Genomic DNA, 24,306 nt, shown 5'->3' with positions numbered 1-24,306 from the left:
CAGCTTTTTTTTTGGAGCCATATAATATTAGTTAGTACCAGCATATACTAAGCAAATTTTTTGGAGCTACATAGTATTCCTGCGTACCAGCATATACATTTTTTTTACTGCTATATAATATTCCTCAGTGCCAGCATATAGTAAACATCCTTTTTAAGGCCATGTGCACACGTTCAGGATTTTTCGCGTTTTTTTCGTGTTTTTCGCTATAAAAACGTGATAATAATGCCAAAAAAACCGCTTACATATGCCTCCTATTATTTACAGGGTATTCCGCATCTTTTGTGCAAATGTTGCATTTTTTTCCGCGAAAAAATCGCATCGCGGAAAAAAAGCAACATGTTCATTAAAAATGCGGAATTGCGGGGATTCCGCACACCTAGGAGTGCATTGATCTGCTTACTTCCCGCACGAGGCTATGCCCACCATGCGGGAAGTAAGCAGATTATGTGCGGTTGGTACCCAGGGTGGAGGAGAGGAGACTCTCCTCCACTGACTGGGCACCATATAATTGGTAAAAAAAAAGAATTAAAATAAAAAATAGTGATATACTCACCCTCTGATGGCCCCCAAAGTGTTCCCGCCTCTCTGGTGCATGCGCTCTCTTCCGTTCCTATAGATGGTGTGGTTCAGGACCTGTGATGACGTCTCTGTCTTGTGATTGGTCGCGTGACCGCTCATGTGACTCACGCGACCAATCACAAGCCGCGACGTCATCGAAGGTCCTGAACCACACCGGCATCTATAGGAACGGACGCCGCTGAGGAGATTGGCTGTCTGCAGAGGGTGAGTATAACCATTTTTTAATTATTTTTAAACATTCTATCTTTTACTATAGATGCTGCATAAGCAGCATCTATAGTAAAAAGTTGGTCACACTTGTCAAACAGTATGTTTGACTAATTACTACTTGCGTACTAATTACGCTTGCAGAATGCTAAAAAAAGTGAAAAAAACGGAAAAAAAAACGCAAAAAAAAATGCGGATTTCTTGCAGAAAATTTCTGGTTTTCTTCAGGAAATTTCTGCAAGAAATCCGGACGTGTGCACATACCCTAAAAGCTAATTGCTAAATAATATTCGTCACCTATTGCTGAAATAGCTAATATTTATCTAGCAGTTGTGCGACTGGCGCAAAACCTGCTGTAATTTCCCTGAGTCTGCTGTTGGTGTGTCTCATAAAGGCGATATAAAAAATACAAAAATATATATTTTGGTTAAATAAATAACGTGTCTTTATTTATCAGTTATGCAACTTCTGCAAACCCTGCAGAGATACGCAAATGTCACAATTTACCAGTGGCAGTAATTTCCTTTAATCTGCTGTTGGCGTGTGTCATAAAGATGATATAAAAAATTCTGTTGGTTAAATAAATAGCATATATTTATCTAGCTGTTGTGCGACTGGTTCAAAGCATGCATATATAAGCAAATGTCACTATTTACCAGTAATTTCCCTGAGTCTGCTGTTGGCGTGTGTCATAAAGGCAATATAAACAAAATTAACATTTGACTCTTTGTAGTCTGCAAAACATGGCACAGTTCATGTCCAGATGCCTTTCCCAAAACCCTCGTGTGAAAGACATTTTATTCACCATAAAATACTGGCTGTGCACCTTTCTTGCATGTGCATGTAGAGTATGCCAGAGGGTCGTGGTGGAAGATATGCTGAAAAGATTACCCTCAGACAACGCTGCTGGCAGAGGTATCGGCTCGTTTCACCCACAAGGATTACAGGGAAGGGACACACACACCAGCTGCAACTCAGGGGGGATGTCCACCAGCTGGACTATTTACATGAGACTGTCACATCAGCAAGGGCCATCTAAGGTGTAACAATGACTAGGAGGGAGAAGTTGACCAAGAACTTTCAAAAAAGGGGCAAAAACTGAACTCGGTAATTATAGGCCAGTAAGTTTAACCTCTACTGTGGGTAAAATCCTGGAGGGCATTCTAAGGGATGCTATGCTGGAGTATCTGAAGAGGAATAACCTCATGACCCAGTATCAGCACGGGTTTACTAGGGACCGTTCATGTCAGACTAATTTGATCAGCTTCTATGAAGAGGTAAGTTCAGGACTGGACCAAGGGAACCCAGTGGACGTAGTATATATGGACTTTTCCAAAGCTTTTGATACGGTGCCACTCAAAAGGTTGTTACATACAATGAGAGTAATGGGGATAGGGGAAAATATGTGTAAGTGGGTTGAGAGCTGGCTCAGGGATAGGAAACAAAGGGTGGTTATTAATGGAGCACACTCGGACTGGGTCGCGGTTAGCAGTGGGGTACCACAGGGGTCAGTATTGGGCCCTCTTCTTTTTAACATATTTATTAATGACCTTGTAGGGGGCATTCAGAGTAGAATTTCAATATTTGCAGATGACACTAAACTCTGCAGGGTAATCAATACAGGGGAGGACAATTTTATATTACAAGATGATTTATGTAAACTAGAAGCTTGGGCTGATAAATGGCAAATGAGCTTTAATGGGGATAAATGTAAGGTCATGCACTTGGGTAGAAGTAATAAGATGTATAACTATGTGCTTAATTCTAAAACTCTGGGCAAAACCGTCAATGAAAAAGACCTGGGTGTATGGGTGGATGACAAACTCATATTCAGTGGCCAGTGTCAGGCAGCTGCTACAAAGGCAAATAAAATAATGGGATGTATTAAAAGAGGCATAGATGCTCATGAGGAGAACATAATTTTACCTCTATACAAGTCACTAGTTCGACCACACTTAGAATACTGTGCACAGTTCTGGTCTCCGGTGTATAAGAAAGACATAGCTGAACTGGAGCGGGTGCAGAGAAGAGCGACCAAGGTTATTAGAGGACTGAGGGGTCTGCAATACCAAGATAGGTTATTACACTTGGGGCTATTTAGTTTGGAAAAACGAAGACTAAGGGGTGATCTTATGTTAATGTATAAATATATGAGGGGACAGTACAAAGACCTTTCTGATGATCTTTTTAATCATAGACCTGAGACAGGGACAAGGGGGCATCCTCTACGTCTGGAGGAAAGAAGGTTTAAGCATAATAACAGACGCGGATTATTTACTGTAAGAGCAGTGAGACTATGGAACTCTCTGCCGTATGATGTTGTAATGAGTGATTCATTAATTAAATTTAAGAGGGGACTGGATACCTTTCTGGAAAAGTATAATGTTACAGGGTATATACACTAGATTCCTTGATAAGGCGTTGATCCAGGGAACTAGTCTGATTGCCGTGTGTGGAGTCGGGAAGGAATTTTTTTCCCCATGGTGGAGTTACTCTTTGCCACATGGGTTTTTTTTGCCTTCCCCTGGATCAACATGTTAGGGCATGTTAGGTTAGGCTATGGGTTGAACTAGATGGACTTACAGTCTTCTTTCAACCTTAATAACTATGTAACTATGTAACTAAGATGGTGAAGGAGTACTTAAGTGACCATATCGGCATCCTTCTTGATTATTCAGTGCTTTTTAACTATTTGTTGTCCAAGCTGCACACTTGTCCCGACCTCTCCTTGTATACCTTGGAGGTGCTGCCATACCCTGCCGTAAGTGTATTGTCTGAGCAGGTTTTTTAGTTTGGCCGGTGCAATCATCATGGATAGGCACACACACCTGTCAATGGAAGATGCAGACAGGCTAACGCTTCTAAAATTGATCAAGGGTGGCTGGATTTCCTCCAACTTTCTAAGCCCTATGGATGACAGCAACCTAACATAAATGTAACCCAAATGTTCTTTTTTGGAAGTTCTCTTAACGTCCATGTCTTACCATTCAAACCCATTTTGTTCAGGAAATCACGTCCTGCTTCTGCAATTAGTACTTAGTGGTCATATATGTATACCCAACCTGGGTTTTAAAATTATTGGCAACCTTTGTACATTGTGCAATGGTGAAACTTGTACTCCCCATCTCTAGCAAAGATAATTACTGCAAAATGTATTGTGAGTGTAAATTTACTGGAAGTGGGCACCATCCAATATTGGTTAAATCAAATAATGGGATCACTAAAATGCATGTGAGATATAGTAAACCAAAAAACGTTTAAGAAAAAGTTACATGCATAAAGAATAGGATCTCCACAACGGTACTTAGTCACAAATTACAAAATTATTTTATTTCCACACCATGAAAACACTACACACAATTTAATTAAAAACATCTAAAACATTCCAAAGGATAGAACATACATGGTAAATCCAGTGTTACAATATAATATTCAATGAAATATATATACACAACTCCTGGCTATACATTAACTTTGCACAAGGCCTATAGGCTTAGTAATATCTTGTTGTCTTAAATACATTTATTAGATCAATGGAACAACAAAATACTGTACTGAGGTGGAGGAGGATGGATAATATGGTGTAGGACTAAATTCATTCCTTATAAGATAGATATCTCAAATCCTGGACCCCATAATTCCTATATCTAGGATTTATGCAAAATAAACCAGCAGAGATCCAAAATAGGTATACACCTTAAACTCCATAATGCCTTTAACAGAGACTGTATAAGGTAAACTGGTAGAGATCCAACAACAGTAAGTGCAATACTTCACCCTGCCAGTCCACTAACGTCACCCCCTTGATCCCATAAGCAACAGCATAGCCATGTAGAAGGGGAAAGGACCCACGTGTTCTGACACTCGAGGTGTCTTTCTCAAGGTTAGTGTGCTCGGTGTAGCGTAGTCCATCTATTTAAAGGCCTCATAATTAAGTCATAAATCTTACCAGCTGGAAGGCAAGTTTAGCCGGCATGGTTAGCGCGTCGGAGGGTGCCCCGGAACTAGAGACTAAGGCCGGAGACACACTGGTGCGAGAGACGGCCGAGTCTCGCTGGTTAAAAGCAAGCTGTGGCACCTGCATTCCGGAGCTGAGCGTGCAGCTCCATGTATTGCTATGGAGCCGCACGCTCCGCTCCGGAGTGCAGGTGCCACAGCTTGCTTTTAACCAGCGAGACTCGGCCGTCTCTCGCACCAGTGTGTCTCCGGCCTAAAGGTCATTCTCATTCATGCGCTTGCGCGGTGGGCTGTGCTGCCCAAATCATCTTGCGCTTGCGCAGGAGCTCCATCTCAAATGCACTTGCGTGTGGAGTGGACGAAAAAATGTGCTTGCGCTGTGAATACTCATTCTGCGCTTGCGCAATAAGTGTTAGGTACTTGGTCCTTAACGCGCTTGCGTATAGAATGACCAAAATTTGTTTTGTGCTAAGGGTGCTATAGACACGGTTTCAATTATGCCCTTGCCTGAACATACAAGCGCGAGATGGAGTAAGAGCTCAGTCACCAATAGACCTACTCCTTACCATCAGCAGAGGGCATTACAATATGGCAAAAACAATGCACCCAGATCATTTTGTGCAGCAAGACCCCTGTTCATGATCACAAAGTAAAATAATGTCATCAATTTAATTTATCCCCCTCTTTTAACACATTTTTAGTACATAATTTGAATAGAACAAAGACCAGTAGTTTATAATACAAGCTATTGGATAGATAGTCCTTTAATTTCTTTGCCCTCCTCGCCACCATTTTAGGCTGATCCCCAATAAAAGGTCTCAGTCTTGGTTCACTCCTTAATATACCCCAATTAGCTTTCATAATTCGATACACATCACTCCATTGATTGTTGAATCTTGTGATCAAATTAATCCTACTCGATGTTGGTCTTACCCGGGGTTGGAGGACCTCTTCTCTTGATTTATTTCTTGAAAATTCCTGGACTTTTTTCTTTTCTTTTTTTTTTTCTCTTCTATAGAGAACTAATTTATGAACGCTAAATAATGGAGTCCACATATATTAACTTGTATTATAAACTACTGGTCTTTGTTCTATTCAAATTATGTACTAAAAATGTGTTAAAAGAGGAGGATCTAATAAATTTGGCCAAAAAGTGTGAGCACATCCACCATTGTTAAGGTAATCTCATGGATCGGATGGGTCCCTGACCTGTCTACCTATGGTGGATGGGCTCACATTTTTGGCCAAATTTTGTGCTAAGCATCTCATGTGTTCATAGATTTCCCAAGCCATTATGCTATTCACATTTCATGTATCGCACATTCCCTTGCTTTAGTACAGTTGAGTGCAGCCATTGCTCTATTTGCTATGTAAGTCTTTTTTGGTTATGCACCAGTTCAGACTAGATCGCTGTTCAGTCAGTTTACTTATATTTGCTATGTACTATTTTTTCTGACTTGAACGCTCCGCCCTTCACCATGCTGTGATTTTAATTACATCCAAAAATATTTTGAATTGCGAGTTCTCAGTGGTTGATATCTTTTAATGGCTAACTGAAAAGATGGTAACAAATTGCAAGCTTTCGAGACTGCACAGGTCTCTTCATCAGGCAAAGACTAAAAGAAATTATGAAGATTCACATATTTATGCACAACATAGCACAGAAAAAAGAAAGGAAAAACCCTGGATAAGACAGGTGACATGAAGCAGAATTACCACGAGTGATAAACAGTTATGTCCAAAAATATTGGGCCAGTTCTTAGATAAGGATTGTTTTATTGTCCTCTGGCCCAATATTTATGGACATAACTGTTTATCATTCATGGTAATTCTGCTTCATGTCACCTGTCTTATCCAGGGTTTTTCCTTTCTTTTTTCTGTGCTATGTTGTGCATAAATATGTGATTCTTCAGACTTTCTTTTAGTCTTTGCCTGATGAAGAGACCTGTGTAGTCTCGAAAACTTGCAATTTGTTACCATCTTTTCAGTTAGCCATTAAAAGGTATCAACCACTGAGAACTCTCAATTCTAAATATTTTTGGATGTAATTAAAATCACAGCGTGGTGAAGGGTGGAGCGTTCAAGTCAGACAAAATAGTACATAGCAAATATAAGTAAACTGACTGAACAGCGATCTAGTCTGAACTGGTGCATAACCAAAAAATACTTACATAGCAAATGGAGCAATGGCTGCACTCAACTGTACTAAAGCACAAGGGAATGTGCGATACATGAAATGTGAATAGCATAATGGCTTGTGAAATCTATGAAAAAACACGAGATGCTTAGCACAAAATTTGGCCAAAAAATGTGAGGCCATCCACCATAGGTAGACAGGTCAGGGACCCATCCGATCCATGAGATTACCTTGACAATGGTGGGTGGGCTCACATTTTTTGGCCAAATTTTGTGCTAAGCATCTCATGTGTTTTTTCATAGATTTCACAAGCCATTATGCTATTCACATTTCATGTATCGCACATTCCCTTGCTTTAGTATAGTTGAGTGCAGCCATTGATCTATTTGCTATGTAAGTCTTTTTTGGTTATGCACCAGTTCAGACTAGATCGCTGTTCAGTCAGTTTACCTATATTTGCTATGTACTATTTTTTCTAACTTAAACGCCCCGCCCTTCACCATGCTGTGATTTTAATTACACCCAAACACAGTTGGTTCCCACCTTCCTATAAATGCAGGCTTTACCATGTTATTAGCCAGAGGTAAGTGTTCACACTAGGTAGACAGGTCAGGGACCCATCCGATCCATGAGATTATCTTGACCATGGTGGATGGGCTCACATTTTTTGGCCAAATTTTGTGCTAACCATCTCATGAGTTTTCTCATAGATTTCACAAGCCATTAATACTATTCACATTTCATGTATCGCACATTCCCTTGCTTTAGTACAGTTGAGTGCAGCCATTGATCTATTTGCTCTGCAGTATGGAGCCATGCAGGGCATTGCAGAGCCTTGCGGAGAGGAGATGCAGTTGCAGCAAGAGGTTCTGCAGCAGGAGCTGCAGTTGCAGAAAGAGGTTCTGCAGCAGAGGGAGCTGCAGTGGCAGCAGCAGTGGCTTGTGATCGGCAGCTGGAGGTGTCGGCGGTTTGTAACTGCAGCAGGAGTTGTGGTAGCGCCAGCAGGAGCTGGGGAGATGTCGTAAGGATATTGGTGGTCCAGATCGTGCAGACTCTTAAAGGGCCAGTGCCTACCCAAAGAGACGTTTTGTTTGTACTGTGCAAACTGGTGCCTGAGAGTAACGTTGGGAGTCCATGGGGTGTACCCCAGGGAAGGGGTGGTGTCCCTAAAAGTGGGCGGTGACCGAAATGGGGATGGTTGCCCAAAAAGGTGGGGAGTCCCAGAAGGGGGTGGTAACCCAAACAGGGATGATTGCACAGAAGGAGGTGGAGTCCCAAAAAGGGGTGGTGACCCCCAAAGCGGTGGAGTCTCAAAATGGGCGGTATCTAAAAAAGGGAGTAGTTACCCAGAAAGGGGAGGAGTCCCTGGGGAATCTTGGGTACCCGATCTCGAAACCCCTGGTGTGTGACAAGTGTTCAACCCCACAGGTTTGAACAGAGGGGGTGTAATAATTATAGGGGATAATTCAGGAGACTCTATGCGTGGAACAAAACAACAGGACACAGTTTTATAAGTGGTAAAGTTTATATTATCACACGGTGATTCAAACAGGTGCAGAGAGAAACTCAAGTCCACAACACTTGGTGCAAATAATAAACGCAGGTTAGCAGTCAATAGGAAACTTCAGAGGTAGATGTAAACAAACAGAAAGTCTATGAAGCACAGTTATTCTTGAGGAAACTTGACACGAATAGATCCTTGACTAAGGGTACCGTTACACAAAACGATTTACCAACGATCACGACCAGCGATACGACCTGGCCGTGATCGTTGGTAAGTCATTGTGTGGTCGCTGGAGAGCTGTCACACAGACAGCTCCCCAGTGACCAACGATGCCGAAGTCCCCAGGTAACCAGGGTAAACATCGGGTTACTAAGCGCAGGGCTGCGCTTAGTAACCCGATGTTTACCCTGGTTACCAGCGTAAACGTAAAATAAAAAAAACACATACTCACATTCCGGTGCCTTCGTCCGCTTCCCTGCACTCCTCCTGCATCCTGTGTAAGGGACGTCACCGCTGTGCTCTGCTTTCACTTTACGGCCGGCGCTCACAGTCAGTGCAGGGAAGCAGACGGCCAGGGACCTGACGGACACCGGAATGTAAGTATGTACTGTTTGGGTTTTTTTACATTTACGATGGTAACCAGGGTAAACATCGGGTTACTAAGTGCGGCCCTGCGCTTAGTAACCCGATGTTTACCCTGGTTACAAGCGAACGCATCGCTGGATCGGTGTCACACACACCGATGCAGCGATGACAGTGGGAGATCCAGCGACGAAATAAAGTTTCAAACGATCTGCTACGACATACGATTCTCAGCGGGGTCCCTGATCGCCGCTGCGTGTCAGACACAGCGATATCGTATGGATATCGCTGGAACATCACGGATCGTGCCGTCGTAGCGATCAAAGTGCCAATGTGAGACGGTACCCTTAGTCCAGACACAGATAGATATGCTATAAGGCAGTTCAAATCATATCTTAGCTCAACCAGGGAGGCCTGGTTAATAGTCTCAGGTTTTGCCGAGCAACAAACAGCTTACATGTCCAACAAATGCAGTTGGAAGTAACACGAGCAGCAGATGAAGGAGGATTACTGAACACTGGTGTATGCAGCAGGAACTCAGAGCAGAGTGGCAGGATCTCCAACACAGGTTCACAGGAGCAGGTGCAGGTGCAAGGCCAGGGAGTAATCAGGAGCTGGATGCAAAGCAGAATAATCTAGCACAGACTGAAGGCTGGGGTGGAGTTTTATAGCAGGAAGACAAGTGCACATGAGACCAAAGACGCCATGTTGGAAAAGGGCAGTAATGCACAAAAGGTAAAAAATGTTCAGAGTCCGGACAGGGGGATATGTGATGCAGTGACCCCTGTTACAGCTAGGAGGCGATGCATGTTCTCAGAGTGCGCACGGAGGTGTATAGAGGCCATGGGAATGCATGGCAGTCGCAGGCATAACTGTGATGATGAGACGTCTGGCATTATTGTAAATGGCCAGTATATGCGCAGAGGAGAGTCCTCTGCACTGTAAGCCGATAATGTTGTTCTGGGACCTGTAGTCCCACAAGTCTTGTTGTATATCTTTAAAGGGAGGCTTACAGGGTTAGTCGGAGAGCTGGGCGGGTCTGACTAACCACACACTCCTCCCACCTATGGGAGTGGTTACTAGTATATAATGTGACCATGATGTGGTCACATGTTAGAGAATGTATGGACCTGATTGGTCCATGTGTAAGGTCCTGGAAGGCCTGTGTGTTGGATGGTCCCAGGTTGGGACGGACATCCTGAAGAGCACATGGTGAGGCTTTGGATCTGGTGCCTGTGTGCTGGATGGTTCCAAGTGGGGACTGACAAAGCTATCGTCCGTCTGAGGATGTGGACTGTCGGGAGTGCACTGGTCACAGGGACGGCAATCCCGGCTCGGCAGCTTCCCCAGGAGAGTGCACTGACAGGAGGTTAGCATGTGGAGCAGGAGCTCCAGGAAGGTAACCCAGAGTTGGGGGAACTGTGTGCACTGACAAGGGTCAGTTAATAAACTGTGTGGTCTCCCACGGTAACTGGACGAAGTGAGGTCTGGCGTGTGTAGAGACTGCAACTCAATGTGAAGTGCTATGGACTGTGTGGAAGGTCTGTGATGTGTAACATGGCCTACAGTGGTTTATGCTGAGTGTATAATAAACAACATGGTCTGTTTAACCCCTTTCTGCCATTGGACGTACTATTCCGTCCATGTGGGGTGGGCCCTAATTCCCAAGGACGGAATAGTACGTCCAGCACGATCGGCCGCGCTCACGGGGGGAGCGCGGCCGATCGCAGCCGGGTGTCAGCTGCCTATCACAGCTGACATCCGGCACTATGTGCCAGGAGTGGTCACGGACCACCCCCGGCACATTAACCCCCGGCACACCGCGATCAAACATGATTGCGGTGTGCCGGCGGTACAGGGAAGCCTCGCGCAGGGAGGGGGCTCCCTGCGGGCTTCCCTGAGACCCCCGAAGCAACGCGATGTGATCGCGTTGCTGCGAGGGTCTCCTACCTCCTATCCCTGCAGGCCCCGGATCCAAAATGGCCGCGGGGCTGCATCCGGGTCCTGCAGGGATTACTTCCGGGTGCCGTGCAGGTGCTTGTAAGCCTGCACGGCTGTAAGTGAGATCGGTGATCTGACAGAGTGCTGTGCACACTGTCAGATCACCGATCTGTAATGTCCCCCCCTGGGACAAAGTAAAAAAGTAAAAAACAAAAATTCCCACATGTGTAAAAAAAAAAAAGAAAAAAAAATTCCTAAATAAAGAAAAAAAATATATATTATTCCCATAAATACATTCCTTTATCTAAATAAAAAAATCAAACAATAAAAGTACACATATTTAGTATCGCCGCGTCCGTAACGACCCCACCTATTAAACTATTTCACTAGTTAACCCCTTCAGTGAACACCGTAAAAAAAAAAAAAGAAAAAAAAAAGAGGCTAAAAACAACGCTTTATTCTCATACTGCCAAACAAAAAGTAGAATAACACGCGATCAAAAAGACAGATGTTAATAACCATGGTACCGCTGCAAACGCCATCTTGTCCCGCAAAAAACGAGCCGCCATAAAGCATCATCAGCGAAAAAAATAAAAAAGTTATAGTCCTCAGAATAAAGCGATGCCAAAATAATTATTTTTTCTATAAAATAGTTTTTATCGTATAAAAGCGCCAAAACATAAAAAAATGATATAAATGAGGTATCGCTGTAATCGTACTGACCCGAAGAATAAAACTGCTTTATCAATTTTACCAAACGCGGAACGGTATAAACGCCTCCCCCAAAAGAAATTCATGAATAGCTGGTTTTTGGTCATTCTGCCTCACAAAAATCTGAATAAAAGAGATCAAAAAATCTCCCGTGCCTGAGCATGTTACCAATAAAAACGTCAACTCATTCCGCAAAAAACAAGACCTCACATGACTCTGTGGACTCAATTATGGAAAAATTGTAGCTCTCAAAATGTGGTAACGCAAAAAATATTTTTTGCAATAAAAAGCTTCTTTCAGTGTGTGACAGCTGCCAATCATAAAAATCCGCTAAAAAACTCGCTATAAAAGTAAATCAAACCCCCCTTCATCACCCCCTTAATTAGGGAAAAATTAAAAAATGTATTTATTTCCATTTTACCGCTAGGGTTAGGGTTAGGGTTGGGGCTAGGGTTGGGGCTAGGGTTGGGGCTAGGGTTGGGGCTAGGGTTGGGGCTAGGGTTAGGTTGGGGCTGGAGTTAGGGTTGGGGCTAGGGTTAGGGCTACGGTTAGGGTTAAGGCTACAGTTAGGGTTGGGGCTAAAGTTAGGGTTGGGGCTAAAGTTAGGGTTAGGGTTTGGATTACATCTACGGTTGGGAATAGGTTTGGGATTAGGGTTAGGGGTGTGTCTGGGTTAGAGGTGTGGTTAGGGTTACCGTTGGGATTAGGGTTAGGGGTGTGTTTGGATTAGGGTTTCAGTTATAATTGGGGGGTTTCCACTGTTTAGGCACATCAGGGGCTCTCCAAACGCGACATGGCGTCCGATCTCAATTTCAGCCAATTCTGCGTTGAAAAAGTAAAACAGTGCTCCTTCCCTTCCGAGCTCTCCCGTGCGCCCAAACAGGGGTTTACCCCAACATATGGGGTATCAGCGTACTCGGAACACATTGGAGAACAACTTTTGGTGTCCAATTTCTCCTGTTACCCTTGGGAAAATACAAAACTGGGGGCTAAAAAAGAATTTTTGTGGAAAAAAAATATTTTTTATTTGCATGGCTCTGCGTTATAAACTGTAGTGAAACAATTGGGGGTTCAAAGCTCTCACAACACATCTAGATGAGTTCCTTAGGGGGTCTACTTTCCAAAATGGTGTCACTTGTGGGGGGTTTCTACTGTTTAGGTACATTAGGGCCTCTGCAAACGCAATGTGACGCCTGCAGACCATTCCATCTAAGTCTGCATTCAAAATGGCGCTCATTCCCTTCCGAGCCCTCCCATGCGCCCAAACGGTGGTTCCCCTCCACATATGGGGTATCAGCGTACTCAAGACAAATTGGACAACAACTTTTGGGGTCCAATTTCTCCTGTTACCCTCGGGAAAATACAAAACTGGGGGCTAAAAAATAATTTTTGTGGGAAAAAAATGTTTGTTTTATTTTTACGGCTCTGCATTATAAACTTCTGTGAAGCAGTTGGTGGGTCAAAGTGCTCACTACACCTCTAGATAAGTTCCTTAGGGGGTCTACTTTCCAAAATGGTGTCACTTGTGGGGGGGTTTCAATGTTTAGGCACATCAGTGGCTCTCCAAACGCAACATGGTGTCCCATCTCAATTCCTGTCAATTTTGCAGTGAAAAGTCAAACGGCGCTCCTTCCCTTCCGAGCTCTCCCATGCTCCCAAACAGTGGTTTACCCCCACATATGGGGTATCAGCGTACTCAGGACAAATTGTACAACAACTTTTGGGGTCTAATTTCTTCTCTAACCCTTGGGAAAATAAACAATTGGGGGCAAAAAGATCATTTTTGTGAAAAAATATGATTTTTTATTTTTACGGTTCTGCATTATAAACTTCTGTGAAGCACTTGGTGAGTCAAAGTGCTCACCACACCTCTAGATAAGCTCCTTAGGGGGTCTACTTTCCAAAATGGTGTCACTTGTGGGGGGTTTCAATGTTTAGGCATATCAGGGGCTCTCCAAAGGCAACATGGTGTCCCATCTCAATTCCAGTCAATTTTGCATTGAAAAGTCAAATGGCGCTCCTTCGCTTCCGAGCTCTGTCATGCGCCCAAACAGTGGTTTACCCCCACATATGGGGTTTCGGCGTACTCAGGACAAATTGTACAACATCTTTTGGGGTCCATTTTCTCCTGTTACCCTTGGTAAAATAAAACAAATTGGAGCTGAAGTAAATTTTGTGTGAAAAAAAAGTTAAATGCTCATTTTTATTTAAACATTCCAAAAATTCCTGTGAAACACCTTAAGGGTTAATAAACTTCTTGAATGTGGTTTTGAGCACCTTGAGGGGTGCAGTTTTTAGAATGGTGTCACACTTGGGTATTTTCTATCATATAGACCCCTCAAAATGACTTCAAATGAGATGTGGTCCCTAAAAAAAAATGGTGTTGTGAAAATGAGAAATTGCTGGTCAAATTTTAACCCTCATAGCTCCCTAACAAAAAAAAAATTTTGGTTCCAAAATTGTGATGATGTAAAGTAGACATGTGGAAATGTTACTTATTAAGTATTTTGTGTGACATATCACTGTGATTTAATTGCATAAAAATTCAAAGTTGGAAAATTGCAAAATTTTCAAAATGTTCGCCAAATTTCCGTTTTTTTCACAAATAAACGCAGGTAATATCAAAGAAATTTTACCACTATCATGAAGTACAATATGTCCCGAGAAAACAATGTCAGAATCACCGGGATCCGTTGAAGCGTTCCAGAGTTATAACCTCATAAAGGGACAGTGGTGAGAATTGTAAAAATTGGCCCGGTCCATAACGTGCAAACCACCCTTGGGGGTGAAGGGGTTAAGTAAGAAAACGTGACTGTGTGCCTTCATCCCGTTGACAAGCGAGTATTCCACAACCCGCTAGTGATCGCGGCATTACAGCCCTAACAGGGTTAGTGCATTTGTTTTGAGGCCTGGATAGGTAATCATCTCTACCTTTTTCTTGGTGTTTTTATACATTCCTGTCTCTTTCCCTTGTGGAGGCTTTACATGTTCCTGACATGGGTTTTGGGCCTGACAAACTAACCACAAATCAGGCCCTTGATTGCATACACTGTATTCAGAATTTAATTCTAATGCTTTTGTGTCTGGTAGAATCCAATTTACTGACATTGAGCATCTCCCCAAATCTTGTATTATATTCACCTTACAGTGGCTTCACCCGATATGACAGTGGCTCCATTGGGATCCAGTGGCCAAAATGAAATGTGGAGCTCACAAAACTCAGGTTTCACGGCACCTGCTGGCCCTCTGAAAATGTCAAGCGAGGGCCGCATAGTGACATGGGGGTGGACGTGGTGGTGGTGGTGGTGGTGGTGGCGGGGAAAGCCCAAAATTCAAATGGGCATATTTTAGCTGGCATTGTAAAGTGATTGACAATATGTATTCCACTTTCTAGCTAAAAATTTGGAATGTGGGATTACCTTCCAAATATAGGAGTGAGAGCTCTCCCAAATGTATGATACGGGACCACCTGATGGCCCTTCCCAAAGTCAGGTTTCAGGGCACCTGCTGGACCATTGAAAATGGGAGTGCCTCATAATGACATGGTGATGGATGTGGTGGTGGCAGGCGAAGCCCAAATTCAAATGAGCATGTTTTATCTGGCATTGTAAAGTGATGGGGAATATGTATTCCACTCTCTAGCTAACAATTTGGAATGAGGAAGGGTCCTTCCAAAAGTAGGAGTGAGAGCTCTCACAAATGTTAAAAAAAAAAACTAAAGACAATTCTCTCCGTGTGAACATATGCTAAAAGGGAGGTATCATTTTTTTTTTTTTTATAATTTTTTGTTTTGCGTTTTATACATGTAATTATGAAGGAAAAAATGTTTCTTAGCATTTTTCAATTTAAAAAAAATGTAGGTTTGGTTTAGTAGGTCTTTTTATAAATCTGTAAAACCGGCGCAGTAGTCTGTAATGCTGTAGATAAGCACACGATGTATCCTGAAAGATGAGAAAAAGAGATTAGATTATACTCACTCAGGGCGGTTCCAGTCCCGTTCTGGTCCGATGGGCGTCACGGTCCGGTCCCTCCTATCTTCTTACGATGACGTCCTCTTCTTGTTTTCACGCTGCGGCTCCAGCGCAGGCGTACTTTGTCTGCCCTGTTGAGGGCAGAGCAAAGTACTGCAGTGCGCAGGCGCTGGGAAAGGTCAGAGAGGCCCAGCGCCTGTGCACTGCAGTACTTAGCTCTGCCCTCAACAGGGCAGACAAAATACGCTTGTGCCGGAGACGCAGCGTGAATACAAGAACAGGACGTCATCGTAAGAAGATGGGAAGCCCCAGAAAGGACTGCGTCGCCCATCGGACCAGAACCGGTCCGGGACCGCCCCTGGGTGAGTATAATCTAACCTCTTTTTCTCCTCTTTTAGGATACATCGGGGACTTATCTACAGCATTACAGAATGCTATAGATAAGCCCCTGATGCTGGTGGGCTTAGCTCACCTTCGATTTTGGGGGTGACAGGTTCCCTTTAAGGATTCCTACATTTATGTTAGGAGCATTAAAGCTTTTGTATTTCTAAAGGAGGGCAGAGAAATGGGAGATCCTGTAATCTCGTGAAATACTCATATAACACCTACTACATTTTCATGACTCAAATAGACACCCTAAGCAGTTGCTCAAAAAGCAGTTCTTCAAGTGTGTTGTTCGGCTGGCAGAACAGTAATTGTATTGCCACAGTCAACTCTAAAAGTGAGTAGAAGGCTGCATCGCCACATTGTGGTAGCATCATGTTTTTTGGGTGACGGCCTCTGTACTGTGCTGCAGAATATGGTGGTGCTGTAAAAGCAACACAAAATCATAACAATGCCAATACACTAAATTCATGGTGAGGACACCTACATTTCAAGTCCGAAACTGCAGATCATTTCTGAAAAAAAAAAGAAAAATCACAGTTAACAGGTCAAGGGCCCGATTTATTTGCATTTTTTTAAGTCACTAATCTTGTCTTTTAGTATTCGTTGGCACTTATAGCACAAGTTTCTTCAAATTGGTGAATGTTAGTTTTGCGCAAAGTAAAAAATGATCTTTATTTTTGTCTTTTCACCATTTTAGAGCAAAAAGTTGCATAAGCCATAAATGTGGAAAGCAACTCTAAAATTTGCACCAAAATTTCATATGAATAAAAAAAAATGAGCAACTGGTATACATTTGCACAAAACTTTTGAAACTTTTTTTTAAAAAGTTACAAACAATTAGATGTAGGTAGAAAAACTGAAAAAAAATCAGCACTCACCACTGGCATGTGTGTAAATCGGCAACTTTATTCAGTCGTCACATGAGGAGCAGAGAAATGAATAGATGGGCAAATGAGCAACAGCTGTTTCACGTGAGTACTTGCTTCTTCCCAGAGCTGTAAGTGTAAGTTCACACAGGGCGTTTTTGCTGCGTTTTTTTATGATAATTTTCAGCTGCTTTTTACAATACCAGCAAAGCCTATGAGATTTTGAAAATCTCATGCACACACATTGTTTCTTTTGTATGATCAGTATTTTGTGCTTTGCTGCGTTTTTTGGACATAGAGCATGTGACTTCTTTCAGCGTTTTTTGCTGCGTTTTTTTCACCCATTGACTTGAATGGGTGTTGAAAAAAGCACAGCAAAAATGCAGGTACCATTATTTGCTGCGTTTTTGCTGCTGAAAATCCAAGAACATTAGCATGGACAAAGAGAAAAAAAAACGCACCCAAAAAATGCACCAAATACGCACCAAAAAACGCACCTAAACCTGCGTTTTTGACGCAGCTTCTTTCCTGCCAAGAAGATCAGGTTTTACTGCAGAAAAAAATGCAGCAAAAACGCCCTGTGTGAACTTACCCTAAGAAGCATGTAGTGACGCGAAAAAGCTGTTGCTCCTTTGTCTCTGCTCTTCATGACAGAATAAAGCTGCAATTTTACACTTATGCCATTGGCGAGTGCTGATTTTTTAGTTTTTCTACCTACATCCAATATCAAGGACTAAATCTTTTCAACAAAGCACTGTACGGTCTGGCTTATCCCAAATATTGATTGCCTTGATTCCACCAACTCTGATTCTTGGAATTGTTGTTGTGTTAGCAGTGCCAGATTTATTTTTTTTTACCTTTCCTGTGTTTTAAATAATAAATTAGATGCATTCATCTTGGCTACAAAAAAATTTGCACGCAAGGGCAAACTGAAAGAATGCATATGAGCAAGCAGAAAATAGGCTTCAAATTAAGCACTAGGTAAAAGCCTTACAATCGGAAAACCTAGACAAAAAAATAGGTGCAAATGCAATAGTCAATCGGATGCATATTTTTTAATATTATATACTCAAGTCTTGAATATATTGCCAATTTACATTTTATCTATATTTTTTTTTTAGGTCAATGAAATCTACCATGACGAGTCACTAGGTGCACATATTAATGTCGTTCTGGTGAGGATAATAATGTTGAGCCACAGCAAAGTAAGTATCTTCTGTACATTTTACCTGTTCATTTTGATTAATTCAAATGCTCTCTACATAAGTGATTTCTGTCAAAAACCATTTTGACATTTAAGAAAAACTCCCACAAAATCGATTTGTCACGGGGTGCTTCTCCGATATCACACAATCAACACAGCTAGAGTATAGTAAACAATTCCAAGACCTTTATTTAGGCAAAAATATGAAAGGTCCATATACAATCCACCACACAAAGGATAAAATAGTCCAGAACACGAATGCAGTTCAGTAACAGGATAAAAGTCCAACAATCCAGCAGACAGAGGATAGCATAGTCCATATTCTCTTCCTTCTCTCTCATCTGCTGTTTCCACATCATCATTCCACACAGGACTGACTGTGTCTCACCTCTGTTATGATCCGGTGACTTTGGAGCCGCATGAACTTTCTCTGGAGTAGGTGGAAACTGTACTGACCGCAAAACCTGAACTAACACCGCAACTAGAAGTAGCCGTGGGGTGTGCCTAACAAACCCTAGACACCTCGACACAGCCGGAGGACTAAATACCCCTATAGATAGAAATAGGAATAGTACCTTGCCTCAGAGCAGAACCCCAAAGGATAGGCAGCCCCCCACGAATATTGACTGTGAGTAGGAGAGGAAAGACACACGCAGGCAGAAAACAGGATTCAGCAAAAGAGGCCATTCTAGCTAAATAGGGAAAGATAGGACAGAATACTAAGCGGTCAGTATTAAAACCCTTCCAAAAATATCCACAGCAGATAATACAAAAAGTTCCACAATCTAACTAAAGACATGGAATGTATATCTGCCACTCCAGAGAATCCAACAAGACTGAGAAAATACTGACACAATCTAAGCTGGACAAAAAACACTGAATAGCACAGAATTATTAAGCACACCGCATGTGTGCCACAGAAACAAAACCAGACACTTATCTTTGCTGATTTGGCAGAAGGAACCAAACCAGGGCCAAAACCTCCCAACAACCATGGGCAACTGGCAAGGACTAATGAATCCTGCACGCCTAAATACCCCAGTCAGAACTGCAATCAGCAGATACACCTGACCAGGACTGCAACTCAGGGGCAACTGCATTACCACCTACAACCACCGGAGGGAGCCCAAAAGCAGAATTCACAACAGTACCCCCCCTTGAGGAGGGGTCACCGAACCCTCACCAGAGGCCCCAGGCTGATCAGGACGAGCCAGATGAAAAGCATGAACCAAATCAGCAGCAAGGACATCAGAGGCAAAAACCCAAGAATTATCCTCCTGGCCATAACCCTTCCATTTGACAAGATACTGAAGTCTCCGCCTCGAAAAACAAGAATCCAAAATCTTCTCAACCACATACTCCAACTCCCCATCAACCAACACAGGGGCCGGAGGATCAACAGAGTGAACAACGGGTACCACATATTTCCGCAATAAAGATCTATGGAAGACATTATGGATAGCAAAAGAGGCCGGAAGCGCCAATCGAAAAGACACCGGATTAATAATCCCAGAAATCCTATAAGGACCAATAAACCGAGGCTTAAACTTAGGAGAAGAAACCTTCATAGGAACATGACGGGAAGACAACCAGACCAGATCCCCAACCTGAAGCCGGGAACCAACACACTGACGACGGTTAGCAAAACATTGAGCCTCCTCCTGAGACAACACCAAATTGTCCACCACATGAGCCCAAATCTGCTGCAACCTGTCAACCACCGAATCCACACCAGGACAGTCAGAAGGCTCAACCTGCCCAGAAGAAAAACGAGGATGAAAACCAAAATGTAAAAAAAAAGGCGAAACCAAAGTAGCCGAACTAGCCCAATTATTAAGGGCAAACTCGGCCTGATCAGCAGACACAAAGCATCTCAAATAAGTCTCCAAGGTCTGATTAGTTCGCTCGGTTTGGCCATTTGTCTGAGGATGAAATGCAGAGGAAAAAGATAAATCAATGCCCAGCCTAGCACAAAAGGCCAACCAAAACCTAGAAACAAACTGGGAACCTCTGTCAGACACAATATTCTCCGGAATGCCATGCAAGCGAACCACATGCTGAAAAAACAACGAAACTAAATCTGAAGAGGAAGGCAATTTAGGCAAAGGCACGAAATGAACCATCTTATAAAACCGGTCACAAACAACCCAGATAACCGACATCCTCTGGGAAACCGGAAGATCAGAAATAAAATCCATAGAAATATGCGTCCAGGGCCTCTCAGGGACCGGCAATGGCAAAAGCAACCCACTAGCACGGGAACAACAAGGCTTGGCCCGCGCACAAGTCCCACAGGACTGCACAAAAGAACGCACATCACGTGATAATGAAGGCCAACAAAAGGACCTACCAACCAAGTCTCTGGTACCAAAAATACCAGGATGACCAGCCAACACAGAACAGTGAACCTCAGAAATCACTCTACTAGTCCATCTGTCAGGAACAAACAGTTTCCCCACTGGACAACGATCAGGTCTGTCAGCCTGAAATTCCTGAAGAACCCGTCGTAAATCAGGGGAAATAGCAGAAAGAACCACCCCTTCTTTCAAAATGCCGACCGGTTCAAGGACCTCAGGAGAATCAGGCAAAAAACTCCTAGAAAGGGCATCAGCCTTAATATTCTAGGAACCCGGAAGATACGAGACCACAAAATCAAAACTGGAAAAAAACAAGGACCATCGAGCCTGTCTAGGATTCAGCCCCTTGGCAGACTCGAGGTAAATCAAATTCTTATGATCGGTCAAGACCACAATACGGTGCTTAGCTCCCTCAAGCCAATGTCGCCACTCCTCAAATGCCCACTTCATAGCCAACAACTCCCGATTGCCGACATCATAATTGCATTCAGCAGGCGAAAATTTACGGGAAAAGAATGCACACGGTTTCGTCAAGGAACCAACATGATCCCTCTGGGACAAAACGGCCCCTGCACCAATCTCAGAAGCGTCAATCTCAACCTGAAACGGAAGGGAAACATCCGGTTGGCGCAATACCGGAGCAGAAGTAAATGGACGTTTAAGCTCCTGAAAGGCAGAAACAGCCGCAGAGGACCAATTCGCCACATCAGCGCCTTTTTTTCGTCAAATCGGTCAAGGGTTTAACCACGCTGGAAAAGTTAGCAATGAAACGGCGATAAAAATTTGCAAAACCCAAAAATTTCTGAAGGCTCTTTACGGACGTGGGTTGAATCCAATCATGAATGGCCTGAACCTTAACCGGATCCATCTCAATAGATTTAGGAGAAAAAATAAAACCCAAAAAAGAAACCTTCTGCACCCCAAAGAGACACTTAGACCCCTTCACAAACAAAGCATTGTCACGAAGGATCTGAAATACCATTCTGACCTGTTCCACATGAGGCTCCCAATCATCAGAAAAAAATCAAAATATCGTCCAAATATACAATCAAGAATTTATCAATATAAGTCCGGAAGATATCATGCATGAAAAATTGAAAAACAGATGGAGCATTAGTGAGCCCGAACGGCATCACAAGGTATTCAATATGGCCTTCGGGCGTATTGAACGCAGTTTTCCATTCATCACCCTGCTTAATACGAACAAGATTATACGCCCTCCGAAGGTCAATCTTCGTAAACCAACTAGCCCCCTTAATCCTAGCAAACAAATCGGAAAGCAAAGGTAAAGGGTATTGAAACTTGACTGTGATCTTATTCAAGAGGCGATAATCAATATAGGGTCTCAAGGAGCCATCCTTCTTAGCAATAAAAAAAAATCCCGCTCCCAACAGTGAAGAAGATGGCCGAATATGCCCTTTCTCCAAATACTCCTTAACATAACTCCGCATAGCGGTATGTTCAGGCACAGACAGGTTGAAGAGTCGGCCCTTAGGAAACTTACAGCCTGGAATCAAATCAATAGCACAATCACAGTCCCTGTGCGGTGGAAGAGAACTGGACTTGGGCTCATCGAATACATCCTGAAAATCAGACAAAAACTCTGGAATTTCGGAAGAGGAAGAAGAGGAGATGGACATTAAAGGAACATCATTATGAACCCCCTGACAACCGCAACTAGTCACAGACATAGACTTCCAATCCAACACAGGATTATGTACCTGCAACCACGGACAACCCAACACGATAGCATCATGTAAATTATGCAATACCAGAAATTGACAATCTTCCTGATGGGCTGGCGCCATGCGCATGGTCACCTGTGTCCAAAACTGGGGCTTATTTTTAGCCAAAGGTGTAGCATCAATGCCCCTTAAAGGAATAAGGTTCTGCAAGGGCTGCAAGGGGAAACCACAACGCCTGGCAAACTCAAGGTCCATTAAGTTCAAAGCGGCGCCTGAATCCACAAACGCCAAGACAGAAAATGATGACAATGAGCAGATCAAGGACACCGATAACAGAAATTTAGGTTGTACAGTACTGATGGTAAATGAACTAGCGATCCTCTTTGTCCGTTTAGGGCAGACTGAAATGACATGAGAAGCGTCGCCACAATAATAACACAACCTATTCTGACGTCTGAGTCCTTGTCGTTCTGTCCTAGACAGAATACTATCACACTGCATTGGCTCAGGACTCTGCTCTGAGGACAACGCCACAGCGTGCACAGTTCTGCGCTCCCGCAAGCGCCGGTCAATCTGAATGGCCAAAGACATACAGTGGGGCAAAAAAGTATTTAGTCAGTCAGCAATAGTGCAAGTTCCACCACTTAAAAAGATGAGAGGCGTCTGTAATTAATATCATAGGTAGACCTCAACTATGGGAGACAAACTGAGAAAAAAAAATCCAGAAAATCACATTGTCTGTTTTTTTAGCATTTTATTTGCATATTATGGTGGAAAATAAGTATTTGGTCAGAAACAAACAATCAAGATTTCTGGCTCTCACAGACCCGTAACTTCTTCTTTAAGAGTCTCCTCTTTCCTCCACTCATTACCTGTAGTAATGGCACCTGTTTAAACTTGTTATCAGTATAAAAAGACACCTGTGCACACCCTCAAACAGTCTGACTCCAAACTCCACTATGGTGAAGACCAAAGAGCTGTCAAAGGACACCAGAAACAAAATTGTAGCCCTGCACCAGGCTGGGAAGACTGAATCTGCAATAGCCAACCAGCTTGGAGTGAAGAAATCAACAGTGGGAGCAATAATTAGAAAATGGAAGACATTCAAGACCACTGATAATCTCCCTCGATCTGGAGCTCCACGCAAAATCCCACCCCGTGGGGTCAGAATGATCACAAGAACGGTGAGCAAAAATCCCAGAACCATGCGGGGGGACCTAGTGAATGAACTGCAGAGAGCTGGGACCAATGTAACACACTAACACACTACGCCACCATGGACTCAGATCCTGCAGTGCCAGACATGTCCCACTGCTTAAGCCAGTACATGTCCGGGCCCGTCTGAAGTTTGCTAGAGAGCATTTGGATGATCCAGAGGAGTTTTGGGAGAATGTCCTATGGTCTGATGAAACCAAACTGGAACTGTTTGGTAGAAACACAACTTGTCATGTTTGGAGGAAAAAGAATACTGAGTTGCATCCATCAAACACCATACCTACTGTAAAGCATGGTGGTGGAAACATCATGCTTTGGGGCTGTTTCTCTGCAAAGGGGCCAGGACGACTGATCCGGGTACATGAAAGAATGAATGGGGCCATGTATCGTGAGATTTTGAGTGCAAACCTCCTCCCATCAGCAAGGGCATTGAAGAGGAAACGTGGCTGGGTCTTTCAACATGACAATGATCCAAAGCTCACCGCCAGGGCAACGAAGGAGTGGCTTCGTAAGAAGCATTTCAAGGTCCTGGAGTGGCCTAGCCAGTCTCCAGATCTCAACCCTATAGAAAACCTTTGGAGGGAGTTGAAAGTCCGTGTTGCCAAGCGAAAAGCCAAAAACATCACTGCTCTAGAGGAGATCTGCATGGAGGAATGGGCCAACATACCAACAACAGTGTGTGGCAACCTTGTGAAGACTTACAGAAAACGTTTGACCTCTGTCATTGCCAACAAAGGATATATTACAAAGTATTGAGATGAAATTTTGTTTCTGACCAAATACTTATTTTCCACCATAATATGCAAATAAAATGCTAAAAAACAGACAATGTGATTTTCTGGATTTTTTTTTCTCAGTTTGTCTCCCATAGTTGAGGTCTACCTATGATGTAAATTACAGACGCCTCTCATCTTTTTAAGTGGTGGAACTTGCACTATTGCTGACTGACTAAATACTTTTTTGCCCCACTGTAGAATCACTCAGACCGACAGGCGTGGGA

The 24,306-nt window shown here is 43.2% G+C and overlaps 1 protein-coding gene across 2 annotated transcripts in view; it reads left to right on the top strand.

The window, feature by feature from the left end:
* LOC143776550 (A disintegrin and metalloproteinase with thrombospondin motifs 2-like) overlaps positions 1-24,306 on the top strand; it is a 793,125-nt gene that overhangs the window by 327,419 nt on the left and 441,400 nt on the right. For both annotated transcript variants that reach the window (XM_077266022.1, XM_077266023.1), the window contains exon 5: positions 17,967-18,050. In XM_077266022.1, the coding sequence (XP_077122137.1) occupies positions 17,967-18,050 (84 nt within the window). The remainder of the gene's footprint in view (positions 1-17,966; positions 18,051-24,306) is intronic.

This window comes from Ranitomeya variabilis, chromosome 5, assembly GCF_051348905.1.
Source record: "Ranitomeya variabilis isolate aRanVar5 chromosome 5, aRanVar5.hap1, whole genome shotgun sequence".
In the NCBI taxonomy this organism is placed as follows: Eukaryota; Metazoa; Chordata; class Amphibia; order Anura; family Dendrobatidae; genus Ranitomeya; species Ranitomeya variabilis.
This window is presented reverse-complemented; position numbering and strand designations above follow the sequence as displayed.